The 15,278-nt window shown below is 47.2% G+C and overlaps 1 protein-coding gene across 1 annotated transcript; it reads right to left on the reverse strand.

The window, feature by feature from the left end:
- Window positions 1-409: 409 nt before the first annotated feature.
- On the reverse strand, window positions 410-14,995 carry HTR3B (5-hydroxytryptamine receptor 3B). The gene is made up of 9 exons (XM_077919817.1): window positions 14,989-14,995; window positions 13,875-14,035; window positions 9,195-9,239; window positions 8,800-8,909; window positions 8,081-8,250; window positions 7,051-7,208; window positions 3,555-3,765; window positions 2,401-2,601; window positions 410-1,567 (listed from the first exon to the last, which is right to left on the reverse strand). The coding sequence occupies exons 1-9, from the start codon at window positions 14,993-14,995 to the stop codon at window positions 1,308-1,310; spliced, it is 1,323 nt and encodes a 440-aa protein (XP_077775943.1). The 3' UTR covers window positions 410-1,307.
- Window positions 14,996-15,278: the final 283 nt, after the last annotated feature.

The following is a 15,278-nucleotide window of genomic DNA, read 5'->3' on the forward strand; positions in this document are numbered from 1 at the left end:
CGTTGGTTTCAAAACTAGTATGTTTATTGCTATAAACTTATTACAGTTCATTTCCATACATTACTGATTTCTGCAAACTCCCCCTGCCAGGAAATCCTAATGAAGTGTCACTCAAAGGGTCACCTCATTTTTCTTGATGTTCTTCGCTGCATCTTAACCACGGGTGCTGAAAAAAGCCTAGGAGAGGCACTTCCATCATCCCAAATGCATTTGCATGGATCTTATGAGCAAAATAAGCCCCGGAGATGAGGTTAATGATGCCCCATTTGATGCACTGATTGGATTGGGTTTGGGAATGATACTGCAATCATGGCTTTGTGGAGAGACAGAGGTTGAACGGGAGAGGAGAGGCATTCTATAAAGCATGACGGCAGTGGAGTCAACGACATGGTGCCCACTTTATCATCATGTTTTCTCCTGGGGTCCCTGAAGCCCTGCTAGAAAGACCTCTGTGATGATACTAGTTTCTCAGAGACTTGAAAGCAATATAAGAAAAGAGGGATTGTTACCCATAGCATCAGGAAGGTGTCCTCCAGATTTGATGGACTCCAACTCCCATAGTCCATTGGTTCAACTGATTGGGGCTGATAAGTCCAACAACATCTGGAGGGCAACTCATCGCCACATCTGCCCAGTACTACCCACTGTGTGAGGTAATAACCCTTTAGCCCAGTAACAAAAAAGTGGGGAAGGAGAGACAAGACAGAAGGAGCAACTAGCTATGACCTTAAACAAGTCTTGGCCATTAATACGAGAACATAACAAGAAACTGGCTGTTGGGTCAGGCCAAAGGCCCACTTAGTCCAGCGTTCAGTTTTCTCAGTGGCCAAACAGGTAACCGGGAGCCCTGAAGCAGGACTTGAGTGCAACCTGAGTGCAGGTTATTTTGTGGGGCAATAACACACATCTTCTGGAAAGGAGGGACTGATATTTGCCAGGACTGCAGCAGGAATTGAGAGGGGCTTTGAGCATTTCCTGCAGTCCTGAGGACAGCCACTTCTCAGAAATAGAAGGAAAAGCTTCAAATTCCCGCTTCACATCTGCTGTGATCCCTATGGTTATTTCTCCTATGATTATGTCTGCATATTTAAAATATATATGTGCATGCATGTTAAATTTATTTAACTAGACTAGACTAGTCAACAGAGAAAATTGAGAGAGCGCTCGAGTGCCAAAGGTGATGCCCCACATTTTAAATTGTGCTCTCCAATGCTGTAAGTGGGCATAATGATTTGACTGGGAATGTCATTTACGATGCCCATGTGGCCATTCTTCAGTGCCATGTTGGACTGCCTTGCCAGCTGCCCCTACTGGGAGCTCCACGTCCCCCAGAGAGAACCCATTGTGACTGCATACACAGCCAGCACTAAAAGATAGGCCCGGAACAGGAGTTTGTCAAGCTTGTTTGCAAGAGAGAGCCAGTCGCCATCCACTTTGGCAGCAACGCCTAGGGCACGAAAGTGGGAGCTGATGGGGAGGAGTTCTCTTCGGATTTTCTCCATTGGGGGTGTGGCTGTCCCAGTGGCATGGTCTTTTACAGATGAGCCTTCCAAAGCCAAGGGTATCCCTGCAGAAAGACAGAAGCACTTCATCATGTTGGAAGAAGAGATGAATGAGGGCTTGCTTCACTTTCATTCCTAACCCAACCCATTCTTACAACTCAGTCCTGGGCAGGCATAGTTCCTTGTTGACCTCATGCATTGGACTGGATGACCCTCGGAGTGCCTTCTAAGACTACAATTCTAGAGTTTTACCAACAAATCTATGCTTGGACAGTCCTTAAGAACATAAGGTCCTGGGAGGTCAGACCAATGGGCCCATCTAGTTCAGCCTTTCCCAGTCTGGCATCCTCCAGATATTCTGGTGTGTAACTCCCATCAGTCCATGCTGCCTGGGGCTCATGGGATTCATTGTCCAAAATATCTGAAGGATACCAGGCTGGGGAAGTCTGCTCTAGATTCAAGCTGGTTCCCCAGAGATTTCTCCTAAAATCCTACAAGTAGGGCAGAATGAAGGCACAGCCATACTTCATCATTGCTCCTTCACAGTGTTCAAGATGTAGGCTGCCTCTAAAGTTTCAATATAGGCACCGTGGCAAATTGCTATTGGTAGACCTATTCTCTTTCTTGAAGTTGCTCTGTCCTCTTCTAAAGACATTTAAGCCAATGGCTATTGCTCCATCTTGCAGCACTGAGTTCCACAAATTAATGATGTATTGTGTGAAGAAGGGCTTTTGTATGCCTGTAATCCATCAATAGTTAGTGTTATGGGCTGACACACACATCCTCCACTCCAGTTCTAGTTTTGTGAGGTGTGGGTGGGAAGACCTCATTTCTATCCACTTTCTTATAGTTTTATAAACTCATTTTCTGTCTCCCATTACTTCTTGGCCTTCTGTACCTGCAGCAGTGCCAGCTTTTTCTCCTGCGCTCCTAGCTGCCTTGGCGTTTTCACCCGCAGTGTCAACAGTGTTCCTGCAGCAGTAAGAAGCAAAGGGCTTATCCCGTGTGCAGTCATCACCCAAGTAGAGGAATTTGATGAGGAAGATGGACTTGGATAGGCTGAGGACCAGCAGAGCCATGCAAATGGTGAAGAAGGCACCTGAGACAGAGGTAAGAGGAGGAGGAGGAGTTACTTGTGAACCATTGGCATTGCTATGATCCAGCACACAGAGCCCATATAAAGGGACTTCTCCAATGAGGATGATGACCACAAGCCATAGGCACTTATCCAGAGACTCTTGCATTGCCCCAAATCTATCAGGTATGGGGGGGGGGGAGTCAATGAACTCAGTGAACTGGCTGAGGTGCTTTGTTCTCTGCACTACAGGGCAGCTAGCAAAACCAGCTGGCCAGCTCCTTGATAATGGAAGCCTGGCCAGGTTAGCTGATCCAGGGAGCCACATGGAGCCCTGCTGCTCTTATCTAACAGCTGCTTCAGGCTTGGCTCCCCAGCAGCTCACCTAGAGAACCTGCTGCCCAGCCACCTGCCTGCCTTGGGCTAGGTTGGCACTGCTCCATCACCATTGGTCTACAACCTCAGTGAGAACTTTGATGCCTGCTTTGCACTCCTTGCTTCCTCCCGTATGCCCTCTAAAGGCTGGTACAGAAACAGGACAGGCACACAAGAACACACACCTGAAGCACTGTGGGATATTTCCCAAGAGGGGCTGCCCATATTTTGAGACCCACTTTAGCCAAGGCTACTGCTGCAGAAAAGCTCATTTGGCACCCATGCATTTTGCCTGCAGCAGAAGATTGGTTTTCTGCTATGACTTACTTTGGCTCAATCACAATCCGTTCCTATTGTCCTGGTAATAGTGCAGTGGCTGGAAGAATGAGCTCTATACCTCCTGGTGCTCCAGTTAGAATATTGCCCCTGCTGGGTTTTCTTTAGGTAAACCACAACCTCACTGCCTCAGTGCCTTCACCTGCAATATGGGCGTAATGCTATACCTTTTCAGAATTACTGCATTACACGTGTGAAACAATATGAACCCTTGTGCTATTATTATTAAGTTATACTCATATTAGTGCTACCCTGTTTCCACTCACTGATCAGAGATGTGCCAATCCCAGTACTTGGCAGCTCATCTGACATGTTGACTTTGAAGAGAGTGTAACCAACCAGCACGCTGGTTTTGAATGTTATCCTTGTTCCAGAATTCGGGGGCAGGTAGAAACTACCCAGGTCCACAACGAGCAGGAAGATGCTGGGAATCAGCAAGCTGACCACGTAGAGCAGGGGACGTCTGGTGATAACAATCTGGAGGAATCAGATGGAGGAAGAGGGCTGGCAATTAATGAAACTTCAGAGATAAGGAATTTATACTGCCTCTGGGGCAGTGATCTATCTTTCTCTACTGTTCTGCCTCAGCTGACCCACTGGGCCACAATGGTGACACCAGTTTCCTTAAGGGCATAAGAGGCCCATCAAGTTCACGTGCTTCTGGAAAGCCCGCTCCTGCTATTGCTCCCTGGAGACTGATATCCAGGGACCTCTGAACTTGGTGCTTCTGTATAATAGCTGTTCCACTTGCTTTTAGTGCAGACAGTACAAGTCAGATGTGGCATCCAGAACAGAAAAGGCAGCTTGTTATAAATGTTTCCAATTCATGCTTTTCTGTACTAAATTCAGTTGCTTACACAGATATGCCAAAGTTTGTGATGGAGTTATTCTAGAGAGTTCTGTTCACAATTCTGCTGTTGTTGTTGCTGCAGCTGTTGTTACATTTATATCCCTTCTTGTCTTGAACTGGATCTGGATCTCAAAGTGGTGTACATAGTTATCCTCAAAACAACCCTGTGAGGTAGGCTGGACTGAGAGATTGGCCCAAGATCACCAATGAGCTTCATGGCTGAGTGGGGGCTAGCATTGTGGTCTGACACTTTAACTGCACTGGCTGGCCTAGGAAACATGGGAGGGAGGAGAGAGCAATGCTGACGTTGGTCACTAGCTATCAGTTCCTTATTTCATTGAGAATTTGAAAACCACAAAATTAGAAAATTTTGTGTTGATTGAAAGCTTATGTAGTGTCAAACCCACAAATAAGCTTTGCTTGGCCCTAGACAGCATCTTAAAAAGCAGAGACATCACCTTGCCAACAAAGGTCCGTATAGTTAAAGCTATGGTTTTCCCAGTAGTGATGTACAGAAGTGAGAGCTGGACCATAAAGAAGGCTGATTGCCAAAGAATTGATGCTTTTGAATTATGGTGCTGGAGGAGACTCTTGAGAGTCCCATGGACTGCAAGAAGATCAAACCTATCCATTCTGAGGAAATCAGCCCTGAGTGCTCACTGGAAGGACAGATCATGAAGCTGAGGCTCCAATACTTTGGCCACCTCATGAGAAGAGAAGACTCCCTGGAAAAGACCCTGATGTTGGGAAAGACAAGGAGAAGGGGACAACAGAGGACGAGATGGTTGGACAGTGTTCTCAAAGCTACCAACATGATTCTGACCAAACTGTGGGAGACAGTGGAAGACAGGAGTGCCTGGCGTACTCTGGTCCATGGGGTCACAAAGAGTCAGACAAGACTAAATGACTAAACAACAACAACATACTATATTCCTCCACAAGTGGGAGCCTGATTCCTTTGAGAGGCACAATTGTTTTCTCCAGTCAAAACCATTGTGTCTGTCGAATGCTCAGAAATTTGAGATGACACCACATGGCGATTTCAGATGAGGACAGTGGGGTATGAACCCTCAATAGGATTCGGGCCACCCTGCATAAAACATCCTCACCGGGAACTGGTATCGGCCAATGGCAGCAGCATGTTCCTTCAGAATCTTCAGCTCTTTTCTGGGCAGGGTTTTGTGGAGGTGTCCATGGTCCTGAATTGCAACCTATGATTCTCTCAGCAACCAAATCCTTCCCTTCCCATCCTGTCTAACAGCGATGGAGCTCATTGCCTTTAAATTCCCCAGCACAAGGAAGGAAGCAAAAAGAGGAGAGCGCTTTCGATTTAGTCGTGTTTGCCATTAGACACCCTTCAGGTGCTAGCGATATTATGCCACCATTTCATTATCCATTAACGCCAGGTAATAATAATAAGTACACAAAAGGTATTTGCAGCCCATTGGCGCTAATGAAGGGAATCAATCTCATTCGGTGCCCGTTCAGCAGCTGCAGGCTGGAGATGGAATATTATCCAAGGTTAGGTGCCAACTGTCTTGCTGGCGGAGGACCCCACCAGCACTCAGTCTTGCCTAGCTGCCTTCATGAGGCGAACGGGGGCCGACAGTCAGACACAGCTTTGCAGCTGAAGCTGGCACCTTTCCCTTCTCATTTATTCAACAAAGAAGCACCAGATAACGGTAAATTTGTAGATTCTGTGTGAAGGTAGCATTTCCTGTGCTGGAGTGAGAAGGGTTGAAATGCTGAGTGTGTGTGCTGAATTTGTGGAGAATGTCCATGTATGGTAATGGTGTGTGGTTTGTTTGTGCCATGGCCACTGCAGACATGTGACACTTGAAGGCAGTGCTGTGGCTATGGGGGCTAGCTGGGTTTTTTGCCCTGGGTGAAGCCTCCATTGAGGCTCTCAGTCTGTGTGTGTGTGTGTATATAAATGTGCATAGGTAAAGGTAAAGGGACCCCTGACCATTAGGTCCAGTCATGGCCGACTCTGGGGTTGCGGCGCTCATCTTGCTTTATTGACCGAAGGAGCCGGCATGCAGCTTCCAGGTCATGTGGCCAGCATGACTAAGCCGCTTCTGGCGAACAGAGCAGCACACGGAAACATCGTTTACCTTCCCGCCAGAGCGGTACCTATTTATCTACTTGCACTTTGCCATGCTTTCGAACTGCTAGGTGGGCAGGAGCAGGGACCAAGAAACAGGAGCTCACCCCGTCGCGGAGATGCGAACCGCCAACCTTCTGATCGGCAAGTCCTAGGCTCTGTGGTTTAACCCACAGCGCCAACCGTGTCCCTTATAAATAGTGTGGTGCAAAACTGGGAGTTTGACCTGGGTGAAATAAGGCCTCTGCAGCACAGTCATCTGAAGAAGCAAACAGGAAGAGTGAAGAGAAGGATGGATGAATTGGAAGACAGAAGCAGAAGAAGCGTGAAGAAAGAAGAACCAGGAAGATCCTTACTAGGTGCAAACCAAATTTCTCTTACTCCTAGCACTGAATCACATTACACACTGATTGGAAATCTTGGGTTCCTAACAATTATCACATCATTGCTGATTTCAAAGTAAAAAAATGTATTTTCATTCCACCCTGTACCCACAGGGCACTCAGAGCAGCTTCACAAGGTGAGGATTATTATTTTTTAATCAAATGCAAAAGTGCCGTTTAAAAAACACAACTATAAATGAATGAACAGCAACCATCTAAACTACAACACAAAAACCAGGCAACAGTAAAGCTGAAGGACCAGGTATAGGCAGGAAGCCTTTGTGAACAAGAGATGAGAACAAGAACAAGAGGACATGGGACAATATATGAGAACAAGACATGACATCATTAAATGATGCCATTAAGGGAAGAGAAAGGAAGAGGAGAGGATAGAGTGGCCAGGTCACAATGTTCCAGGTACTCACATGAAACCGAATCTGAGCAATGCTCCCAGTCTGAGTTTGCAGGATACGCCGCTCAGAGAGCACAGAGACCAACTCCCATTCCCCATCATTTAGAAACAACTTCTGGTCACTCTTGATCTCTTCATATCTCCTCCAAAAAGCAAGATCCACATCCTGAACTAAAAAGGATGCAGCGGGGGGAAATGACAAAACTATTAGTCATGCACATTTAAGATCAAGTCCAGTGGTGAACAAAATGTTACGTTACAGCCTCACTGCACATTTAAAGCACATTGCATCACCCAAAGATTCCTAGGAACTGTAGTTCACCCCCCACAGAAGTACAATTCCTAGCCCCCTCTGCAAACTAAACTTCCTATGATTATTTTCCAGTAATGTGGAGAAGTCAGAGGGAGCAAACAGAGTCAAGAAATTAGTTGACATGATGGAGAGAACCCAGACTGTGGGTACCTATCATTCCAAGGTATATCTCCTTGCTCCTTCCCACTAAGAGCCAACTCTTGTCCTGCAAAGTAAGGCAAACATGAAGCAAAATAGAGGCAGCCTGTATCCAACACAAGAGTCTAGTCTCCTAGTTGTTAGAAGAGCAATCAATCCTGCCCAAAAAACCTGTTTGGGGGCTTCTCTCTGGTCAGTTGAGAGGCATCTCATCTGGTCTGACCAGACTCCCTGTAGCTCCACCCTTTGGCCAGCACTGGGTGGTGGTGTTGTAAAAGCAATGATGGAAACAGAGGAAGCTGCCTCAGACCATTGGTTCATCTAGCACCGTATTGCCTACACCAGTGTTCTTCAACCATGAGTCCCCAGATGTTGGTAGACTATAATAACCATCAGCCCTGGCCATGGGTGAAGCTAACTGTGGATGATGGGAGTTGTAGTCTAGCAACATCTAGGGGCTCAAGGTTGAATACCTAGAGATGCTGGGGATTGAACCTGGGACCTTCTGCATGCAAGGCAGGTGCTCTGCCACTGAGCTACAGATTTCCCCCCTAATAACACCCAGTCCCTGGGTTCAGAAGTCCTGACTCACCTGTGTGCAAAGCACTGCTGAAAGTCAGGCTGCAGTTCTGTGTGTCAAATGGGAAAGTGTACATTTCCAGGATGCATGCGGACACCACCTGCATGGGTTTGTAATTCTTGATCACGCCACTGGCATTCAAGTAGACAAATGGGAGATCTGGGGATTTGCTGGCATCCACGCTATACCAGGAAGAGAGAGAGAGGAGAGGGACAGCCCATGATGTATTGTACATTACCAGGGAACACTATTTCCATTGCTAAATATTGCATCTTTTGTTCAGGCATGAGTGACATTTGTAGCCCCAGAGCTTGGGATGTAGGGAATGGAACAACTCCCCTCTGAGTTACTCCATTCGTTACTTCCCAAGTTCTGAGGCAATAAATGTCACTCATGAGTTGTCAAATGTCCCCTCTGAGTTGTTCCATTCCCTTGATCCTTTTGGTCCTTCCTTCCTTCCTTCCTTCCTTCCTTCCTTCCTTTCTTTCTTTCTTTCTTTCTTTCTTTCTTTCTTTCTTTCTTTCTCTTTCTCATATATCTGCAGTAGGCCTCCAAGGTGGCTAAAACCAATAAACCATATTTATTACTATAATATAATAAAATGCCACTGAAAAGCAACAATATCAAAACATCTTCAGCTTAACAACTGCAGCCCGAGGTAAAACCTACTTAAAAGAAGTTTATGAGACCCTGAGTCACCATCATCTCAAACCAACAAGGTCCACACTTACGATTCACCAACAATAATATCAGGAGCCCAGATGCGGTGAATGGGCAAAGAGATTTCTTGGATCCCATCATAACGACTGGAATTCCAAGTGAGATACTCATCCTTCCAGATCTGCAAAAGAGAGAAAGGAGCATGTCTAGCTATTTCTAAACTGAACTCAAGTCAAATGTATCATGATGGAAGCTGAGATTTTAGTTTTTGGTTAGAGAAGTGGGGGAAATGGGTGGAGGGTTGAATTTAAAAATGGGGGGGAGGAAGAGAGGGCTACTTGGGTTATTAGGGAGGCCTGGCTTACTAACAATTAACAGTTGGAGCACCACCTCATACAGCAAGGATATGGAAGCTGTGGCCCTCCAATGGGGGACACACCATCAGCCCCAGTCAGTATCGTCTTACCTGCCGATACCAAATGCTTGTTTTCAGTTTTTGATTCTGAGCATCCTGGAAAGGAAAAAGATGTAAATTGTGCAAATCATGCAGATAACAACAATAATTATGATGGAAGACAGTCAAATCAGGAAATTATCATTGTTGCACATTTGCCAAGAGAGTTAAACAGGTTTTGCCTATTGTTAAATAGGATGTTTTCATGTGGCTTCAAATCATCTCCATCCCTGTCTCTCCCATTGCAAATTCAAACAGTATGACTTGCATGGAACTAGATCCACTTAGGTGTTCTAGGGGCATGGCTCAAGAGCCCAGCTGGTGTTGGACATGGGACCCAAGCCATGCCAGAGCGGGGTGCAACTCTTTTGCCTCTGTCTGTCTCTGGTCAAAGGTGGGAACTGCAGAGAGACCAGCCTGAGATTCTCTTAAGAGCAGTAGGTCAGAGCAGGTCATATGTTACTTTATGACTTTCCTACAGGAAGGATAGAGAAGCCAAGACCCTCTGGATGTTGTTAGACTCTAACTCAGGGGTCGGCAACCTAAGGCCCATGGGCCGCAAGCAGCCCATGGGGTCATTTAACCAGCCCATGGACCCCTGCCACCGACTCGGTCGGCTCTTGTGCGCCACCCTAAACTGGTGTGGAGCAGAGTGGGGACCACCTTCCGTGATGCTGGCTGGCTTCCCAATGGGAAGCTGCACACACCTCCTCTCCACTAGAAGGAGCACCAGAAATAGCATTTGCACATGCATGCGCACACACACACACACACACACACACACACACACACACTGGCCCACTGCGGCATCTGTGGGACCGTGAACCAGCCCAAGCCGCAAAAACTTTGCCGACCCCTGCTCTAACTCCCAGCATCCCCAGCAACTAGTGTGGTCAGAACTTGGGGATGATAGAAATTGCATCTGGAGCTCCACAGATGTTCCTGACCCTTGTTCTGGGTTAGGATTTTATGCAGGTTTAAGCAATGAGGAAAGAGCTTTGCCTGTTTCTTGTGCTGGCTAGAATTATTCTGCCTTATCTCATCGCTGTCTTGCCCCATCTCTAGATTTGCAGGAGCTGCACCTGGAATCCAGCTAAAAAAGGAAAAGGGGGACCAATCAATTTTACCAAATGGACAACTCTCTGGAAGCCCATCTCCATCACTGTCTTCTCCTACACCTGGCTGACGCTGTTTTGTTGACCCTCGACTCTCAGGTACCCCCCTCTGTCTGCTGCTCCTTACAGTAAATTACCATTGACAAAATGGCACACCGCTGCCGGCTGTTGACACTATAAACGAATCACCCATCTCTCCCTCCCTACCACCCTAATTAGTTACTCTGACATTAATCAGGTTGCTAAGAATAATGCATATTCTCTACAAAAGCAGGGCTTGAAAACTGGGCAGCGTTGATTGCCTTCTTCTCTGGAAGGCTCACAGTTTGGAAGCATCCCTTCCTAGCAAAGAGAATAACAGAGAAATAATTGCAAGCGGGGGTGAGAGAGATATTTTGCCATTGTGCTGGTGAAATGGCCACCATATTCCATGCATGCTCAGGCCGAGAGGAAAGGGAGGGGGCAACTCAGAAAATATTTTGAAGTTTAAAAATGGTAGTCCCACTTTCCAAGGAACCTGCCACAGTCCACACACACTTATAGCCTCGCAAGCGGAAGGATGCTTATTCAAGGACACACTTCAGCCCTGCAGAAGCACTCAAGGAGGGCATGAATGGGGCTGGTTAAGGGGTGTGGCCCTAGGGAAAGGAGGGGCAGCTTGGGGAGAGAACCTGATGGCCAGACAGAGAGGGTTGGAGGGCTGGATTTGGCTCGCAGGCCTGAGATTCCCTACCCCTGATTTAAGTCTTCTCATGCATACCCCTACATTGTATGAACAGCTAATTCTTATCCCCATCTCTGCTTCCAGCACCTTTCCTGCTTATCACTGCTGTATCAGCACTCTTTGCTTTGCGCAGCCCATTGGCTGTTGACATTCCCTCCATCCCTAGTGCCAGAGTTGAGGGAGTTGTGGGGGGGGGGGGAGTCAGAAAGTAAAACTTGACTCCCCTTCAGAGTTTTCCTCCATGCCAGCTGGCCAATATAATTGCTTCTCTCGTTGTGCCATTTGAAACTATTCCTTCCTCTCTCGCTTTGGGTGTGCATGTACGGATCCCCTTCCATCTTGCTTGTTAAAAGCAAAGGATATTTGGGAGAATTGGAATTCATTAGTCTCCCTAACATAGGAAGCCTACTTTAGTCTTAAATTGGTGGTTAGCAAACATGCAGATAATTCCTCCGCATTCTTATTTATCTTTCCCCCAGTTCGGCATCCTGTTGGAACAGCTGCCTCGGCGTCTGTCTGGGAGGCTCTAAGTCAGTGGAGTGGAAGACGGAGGTGCGTGGAATTCGGCACTGACGAAACTCAATCTAAACAAATTGGAGCTCTTTCTCCGTTGACTAGATTATCGGTCTAATCAGATTTCCCCAAGGCCCTCCTAATAACTGGAGAGTCTCAGACTGCTCCCCGCCTTTTATGTGCGTGGAACAGGAGGCAAAAGATCAACAAAAGGAGTCGCAGGCGACAGGGAAGATGGGGCGGGAGCACTTTGCGTGCCGCAATGCCTGCCGAATGGCTCCTCTATTAGCGTGCACACCTGCCGAGGCCTGGGAGGCATCGAGCGTTCTTGCAGAGCCAACGGCAGCGTCTGACAACGGTGATTACACAGCCAAATCTCTCCTCTGATCACCGGGGGGTACAAATACGGTCGCCATCCGTGTAAGTTGATCGTACAAAACAAAATGAGCAAAGTCAGTCCCTTGCAAGCAGTGGCCTTGTGGAGCCACTGTGCTTTCCATCTTATGGGCATGGGAACCTGCCTGATATGGAGCCAGACAAAAGCAAAGTCTGCCTAGCTCAGTACAGTGGTACCTCTGAAGTCGAAAGGAATTCGTTCCGGAAGTCCGTTCGACTTCCAAAACGTTTGGAAACCAAAGCCAGTGCCGGAGGAACCCTCTCCGGCACCCGGGGTGGGATGCAGAGGAGCGGGGCGAACCACCCAGTGGCGCACACATGGCGACTGTACGGATTGCGCATGTGCGGCATCCTGTACAGAATGTGCATGCACGGCAGCCCATATGGTCGCCGTGTGAGAGGCAGCTCGTACGGTCGCCCATGTGGATGACGTGCGAGAGCAGCAGCCCATATGGACACCACATGAGCCCATACGGACTGCATGCACCCTCGGCCGCTCTACAGCTGGGGGGAGGCAGGGGCCATCTTGTCACTCCCCAGAGTGGCACCCGGGGTGGCCTGCCCCCTCCACACCCTGCTTTGTATGCCCCTGACCAAAGCGCAGCTTCCAATTGGCTGCAGGAAGCTCCCTCGGACATTTGGGTTCCAAAGAATGTTCGCAAACCAGAACACTCACTTCCAGGTTTGCGGCATTTGGGAGCCAAAACGTATGAGTACCAAGGCGTTTGGGATCCAAGGTACGACTGTATTGTCAATTCTGACAGGTAGTGATTCTCCAGAGTTTCAGGCAGGAGGCTCTTCTGGTTCCAGCTGGAGGTGCTAAGGACTGAGTTCAGGACCTTCAGCATGCTAGGCAGATTCTCTACCACTGGGCTCCAGCCCTTCCCTCTTACATAGTGATCAGGGGGTTAAAGACCCCTTACTATTGCTGCAGCAGAGTCCCAGCCTCCAGCAACTCAATCAGTATGAAAGGGGAGCTTTTTAGCAACTATCCACTCCAGAGATAAGCATTTAGGAACACTGAAAAAGCAAGGTGCTTCAGTTTCTAGAGAATGGTGTGCAAATTCTATTATGTATGATGGAACATCTCGGAAAACACAACTTGAGTCACTCCAGAAGGAGCTATTGGAACACTCCAAATCATTTGCCCAGGTATGTGCACAGAAAACAGTATATCTAGCTTTCAGAAAGGAGGAGAGCTTAAAAGCTCTTTCCATGGCAGGAAAACCTGGTGTGGAAAGGTCTCTCTGCCTTGCTTACCAGGCTCTGGGAAGATCTTGCATAGCCTCTGGAGGCCATGAAATCTCGTGAGATCTTGGATGGCCCTGTAAGATCTTGCAAAGGCCCCACAAGATGATGCCAGACTTTCCCAGAACTCAGCAAGCAAGTCTGAGAGCTTAAAAGCTCTTTCCACACTGGGTCAGAAAGAGCTTTCAAGCCCTCAAACTTGCATGGGATTAATTTGCATGATTGCATGCTGGCCAGACACCAAGTGCCTAAAGCTGCAATCGGGCAAGTTAAACGCACGCAAGCTGCGAGTCAACTGTACATGCATTTTTGCACACATTACTTAGCCGGAGGCCAGCACTGCAAAGTTTGAATCCGGAAAGATGGTTTTGTTTTAGTTTGTGTGTTGTTTCGCAAAGTTCCTTTCAGGGTAGTTTTGCCTTTAAAATGTTGACTGAATCAAATCCCTGGTCTCTGGAAGTGCTGCAATATTCTTCTGCAGATCTTGCAAAATTGCTGTTGCAGACAGGTAATAATTACAGGGTTCAATTTAATGCAGAGCTACTAGCATCCAACCCAGATTTAGACCTCAATGACTACAGAAGCACATCACACACGGGCTCTAGCCCCTGTTTAAAGGTGTTCCCCTTGCAGAGACTTCATTGCTATTCCACCCTGCAGGTCAACAGCTTTAAATGAGCTAGAAGCTCTCTTTACCACGGCCAGTACTGCATGCACAAAGAGGTCAAGATAGACGATGGTGGGCTTGCTCCAATTTCTGACAGGCCTCACTCCCTTGCTGTACTTCTTCAGAAGCCGCCGGGTCAAGCGGTGCAGTGTGGAGTTCCTGGGTCGTTGAGTGGCGGCAGCCAAAGTACCTGGGAAGCAAAGAGACTCAGGTAATTAAGTGTGATGAGAACATGACAAAAAGCTGACAACACTTTCTTGGGAAGGGCTGTTCTTCCTGAAGCACTTGGACCCTTCAGGATGGGACAAAGAGCCTAACAGAGAGGTATTAACATAAAGCCTGGAGTGGGCCAGCTGGCATGTGGACTACCACCTCTCTTGAAGTTAGGGTAGCAAAAATGCAGCCAATAAAAAGGCAAATCTAAAAAAAATGTAGTATAAACACTGACAACTGGGAAGCACGGGCCTGCAAGCACTCCAATTGGAGGAAAGCCTTTACCAAAGGTGTCAAGGGCTTTGAAGACACTTGAACTCAGGATGAAAGGGAGAAACATGCTAAGAGGAAGGCCCACTTGGAAAACCCTCACCATGATCAACTCCTGCCTGGAAATCTATGTCCCCACTGTGGAAGGACGTGTGGATCCAGAATTGGCCTTTATAGTTACTTACAGACTCACTGTTAAGACCATGTTTATGGAAGACAGTCTTACTCAGCTACGAGGGATCGCTAAAGAAGAAGAAGATATATATGACTGATGCCCTTCTTTGGAAATTAAACCAATGTCAAGACTTTAACATTCAAAAACTTTACTTGCAGAAGCTTACACTTATAGATGAATTAAAACAATATTCATAGTCACATGCTTATCCAAGCATGGGCTTACAGTCTCTTCTTCTAACTTCCAAACAACTGCATTTTCCTATTTCCAGAGCTCAGCGCTCAGCCATCTGTATCCCAATGAAGCCATGCCTTGCAGGTCCTTTGAGGGATTTCCACCTTCTTCTGCATTTTTGCTCTCTTTCTTACAAACAGAGAAGAAACACTAGAACACAGTTCAGTATTCAACTTAGCAGTGTTCACACTAGATTGTAAAACACAGCCATCTCACTTCACATAAAATGGAGTCGATCCTTCGCTACATACCTCCCATGTGACTAACGTTAGCCAATCACACAAGAACTACTAGAGAACTCTCTAGAATTCAGTTACCAACCATCAAATTTAAACACATGGTAATTCATACATGCATTTACAATTTCAGTGAATTAAATTACTATACTTAACAACCCCCACAGGGTCTTATCCTCTTTCTAGTCTCAGCCAGTGTGGTGCAGTGGTTAGAGTTTTGGACTATGACTGGGGAGATGGGGTTCAAATCCCCACCCAACCCTGAAGCTCACTGAGTGACCTTGGGTCCATCACTGCTTCTTGGC

The sequence above is a fragment of the Podarcis muralis genome, chromosome 15, assembly GCF_964188315.1.
Source record: "Podarcis muralis chromosome 15, rPodMur119.hap1.1, whole genome shotgun sequence".
Classification (NCBI taxonomy): domain Eukaryota; kingdom Metazoa; phylum Chordata; class Lepidosauria; order Squamata; family Lacertidae; genus Podarcis; species Podarcis muralis.

Bases quoted from the DNA above. Each gene is read 5' to 3' on its own strand.
- HTR3B (XM_077919817.1), bottom strand. The intron at 8,910-9,194 runs GTAAGACGATAC...TCTCTTTTGCAG, and splicing joins CAAGCATTTGGTATCGGCAG to ATCTGGAAGGATGAGTATCT. The intron at 2,602-3,554 runs GTGAGTGGAAAC...CCTCTGTCTCAG, and splicing joins GATTGGCACATCTCTGATCA to GTGCCTTCTTCACCATTTGC.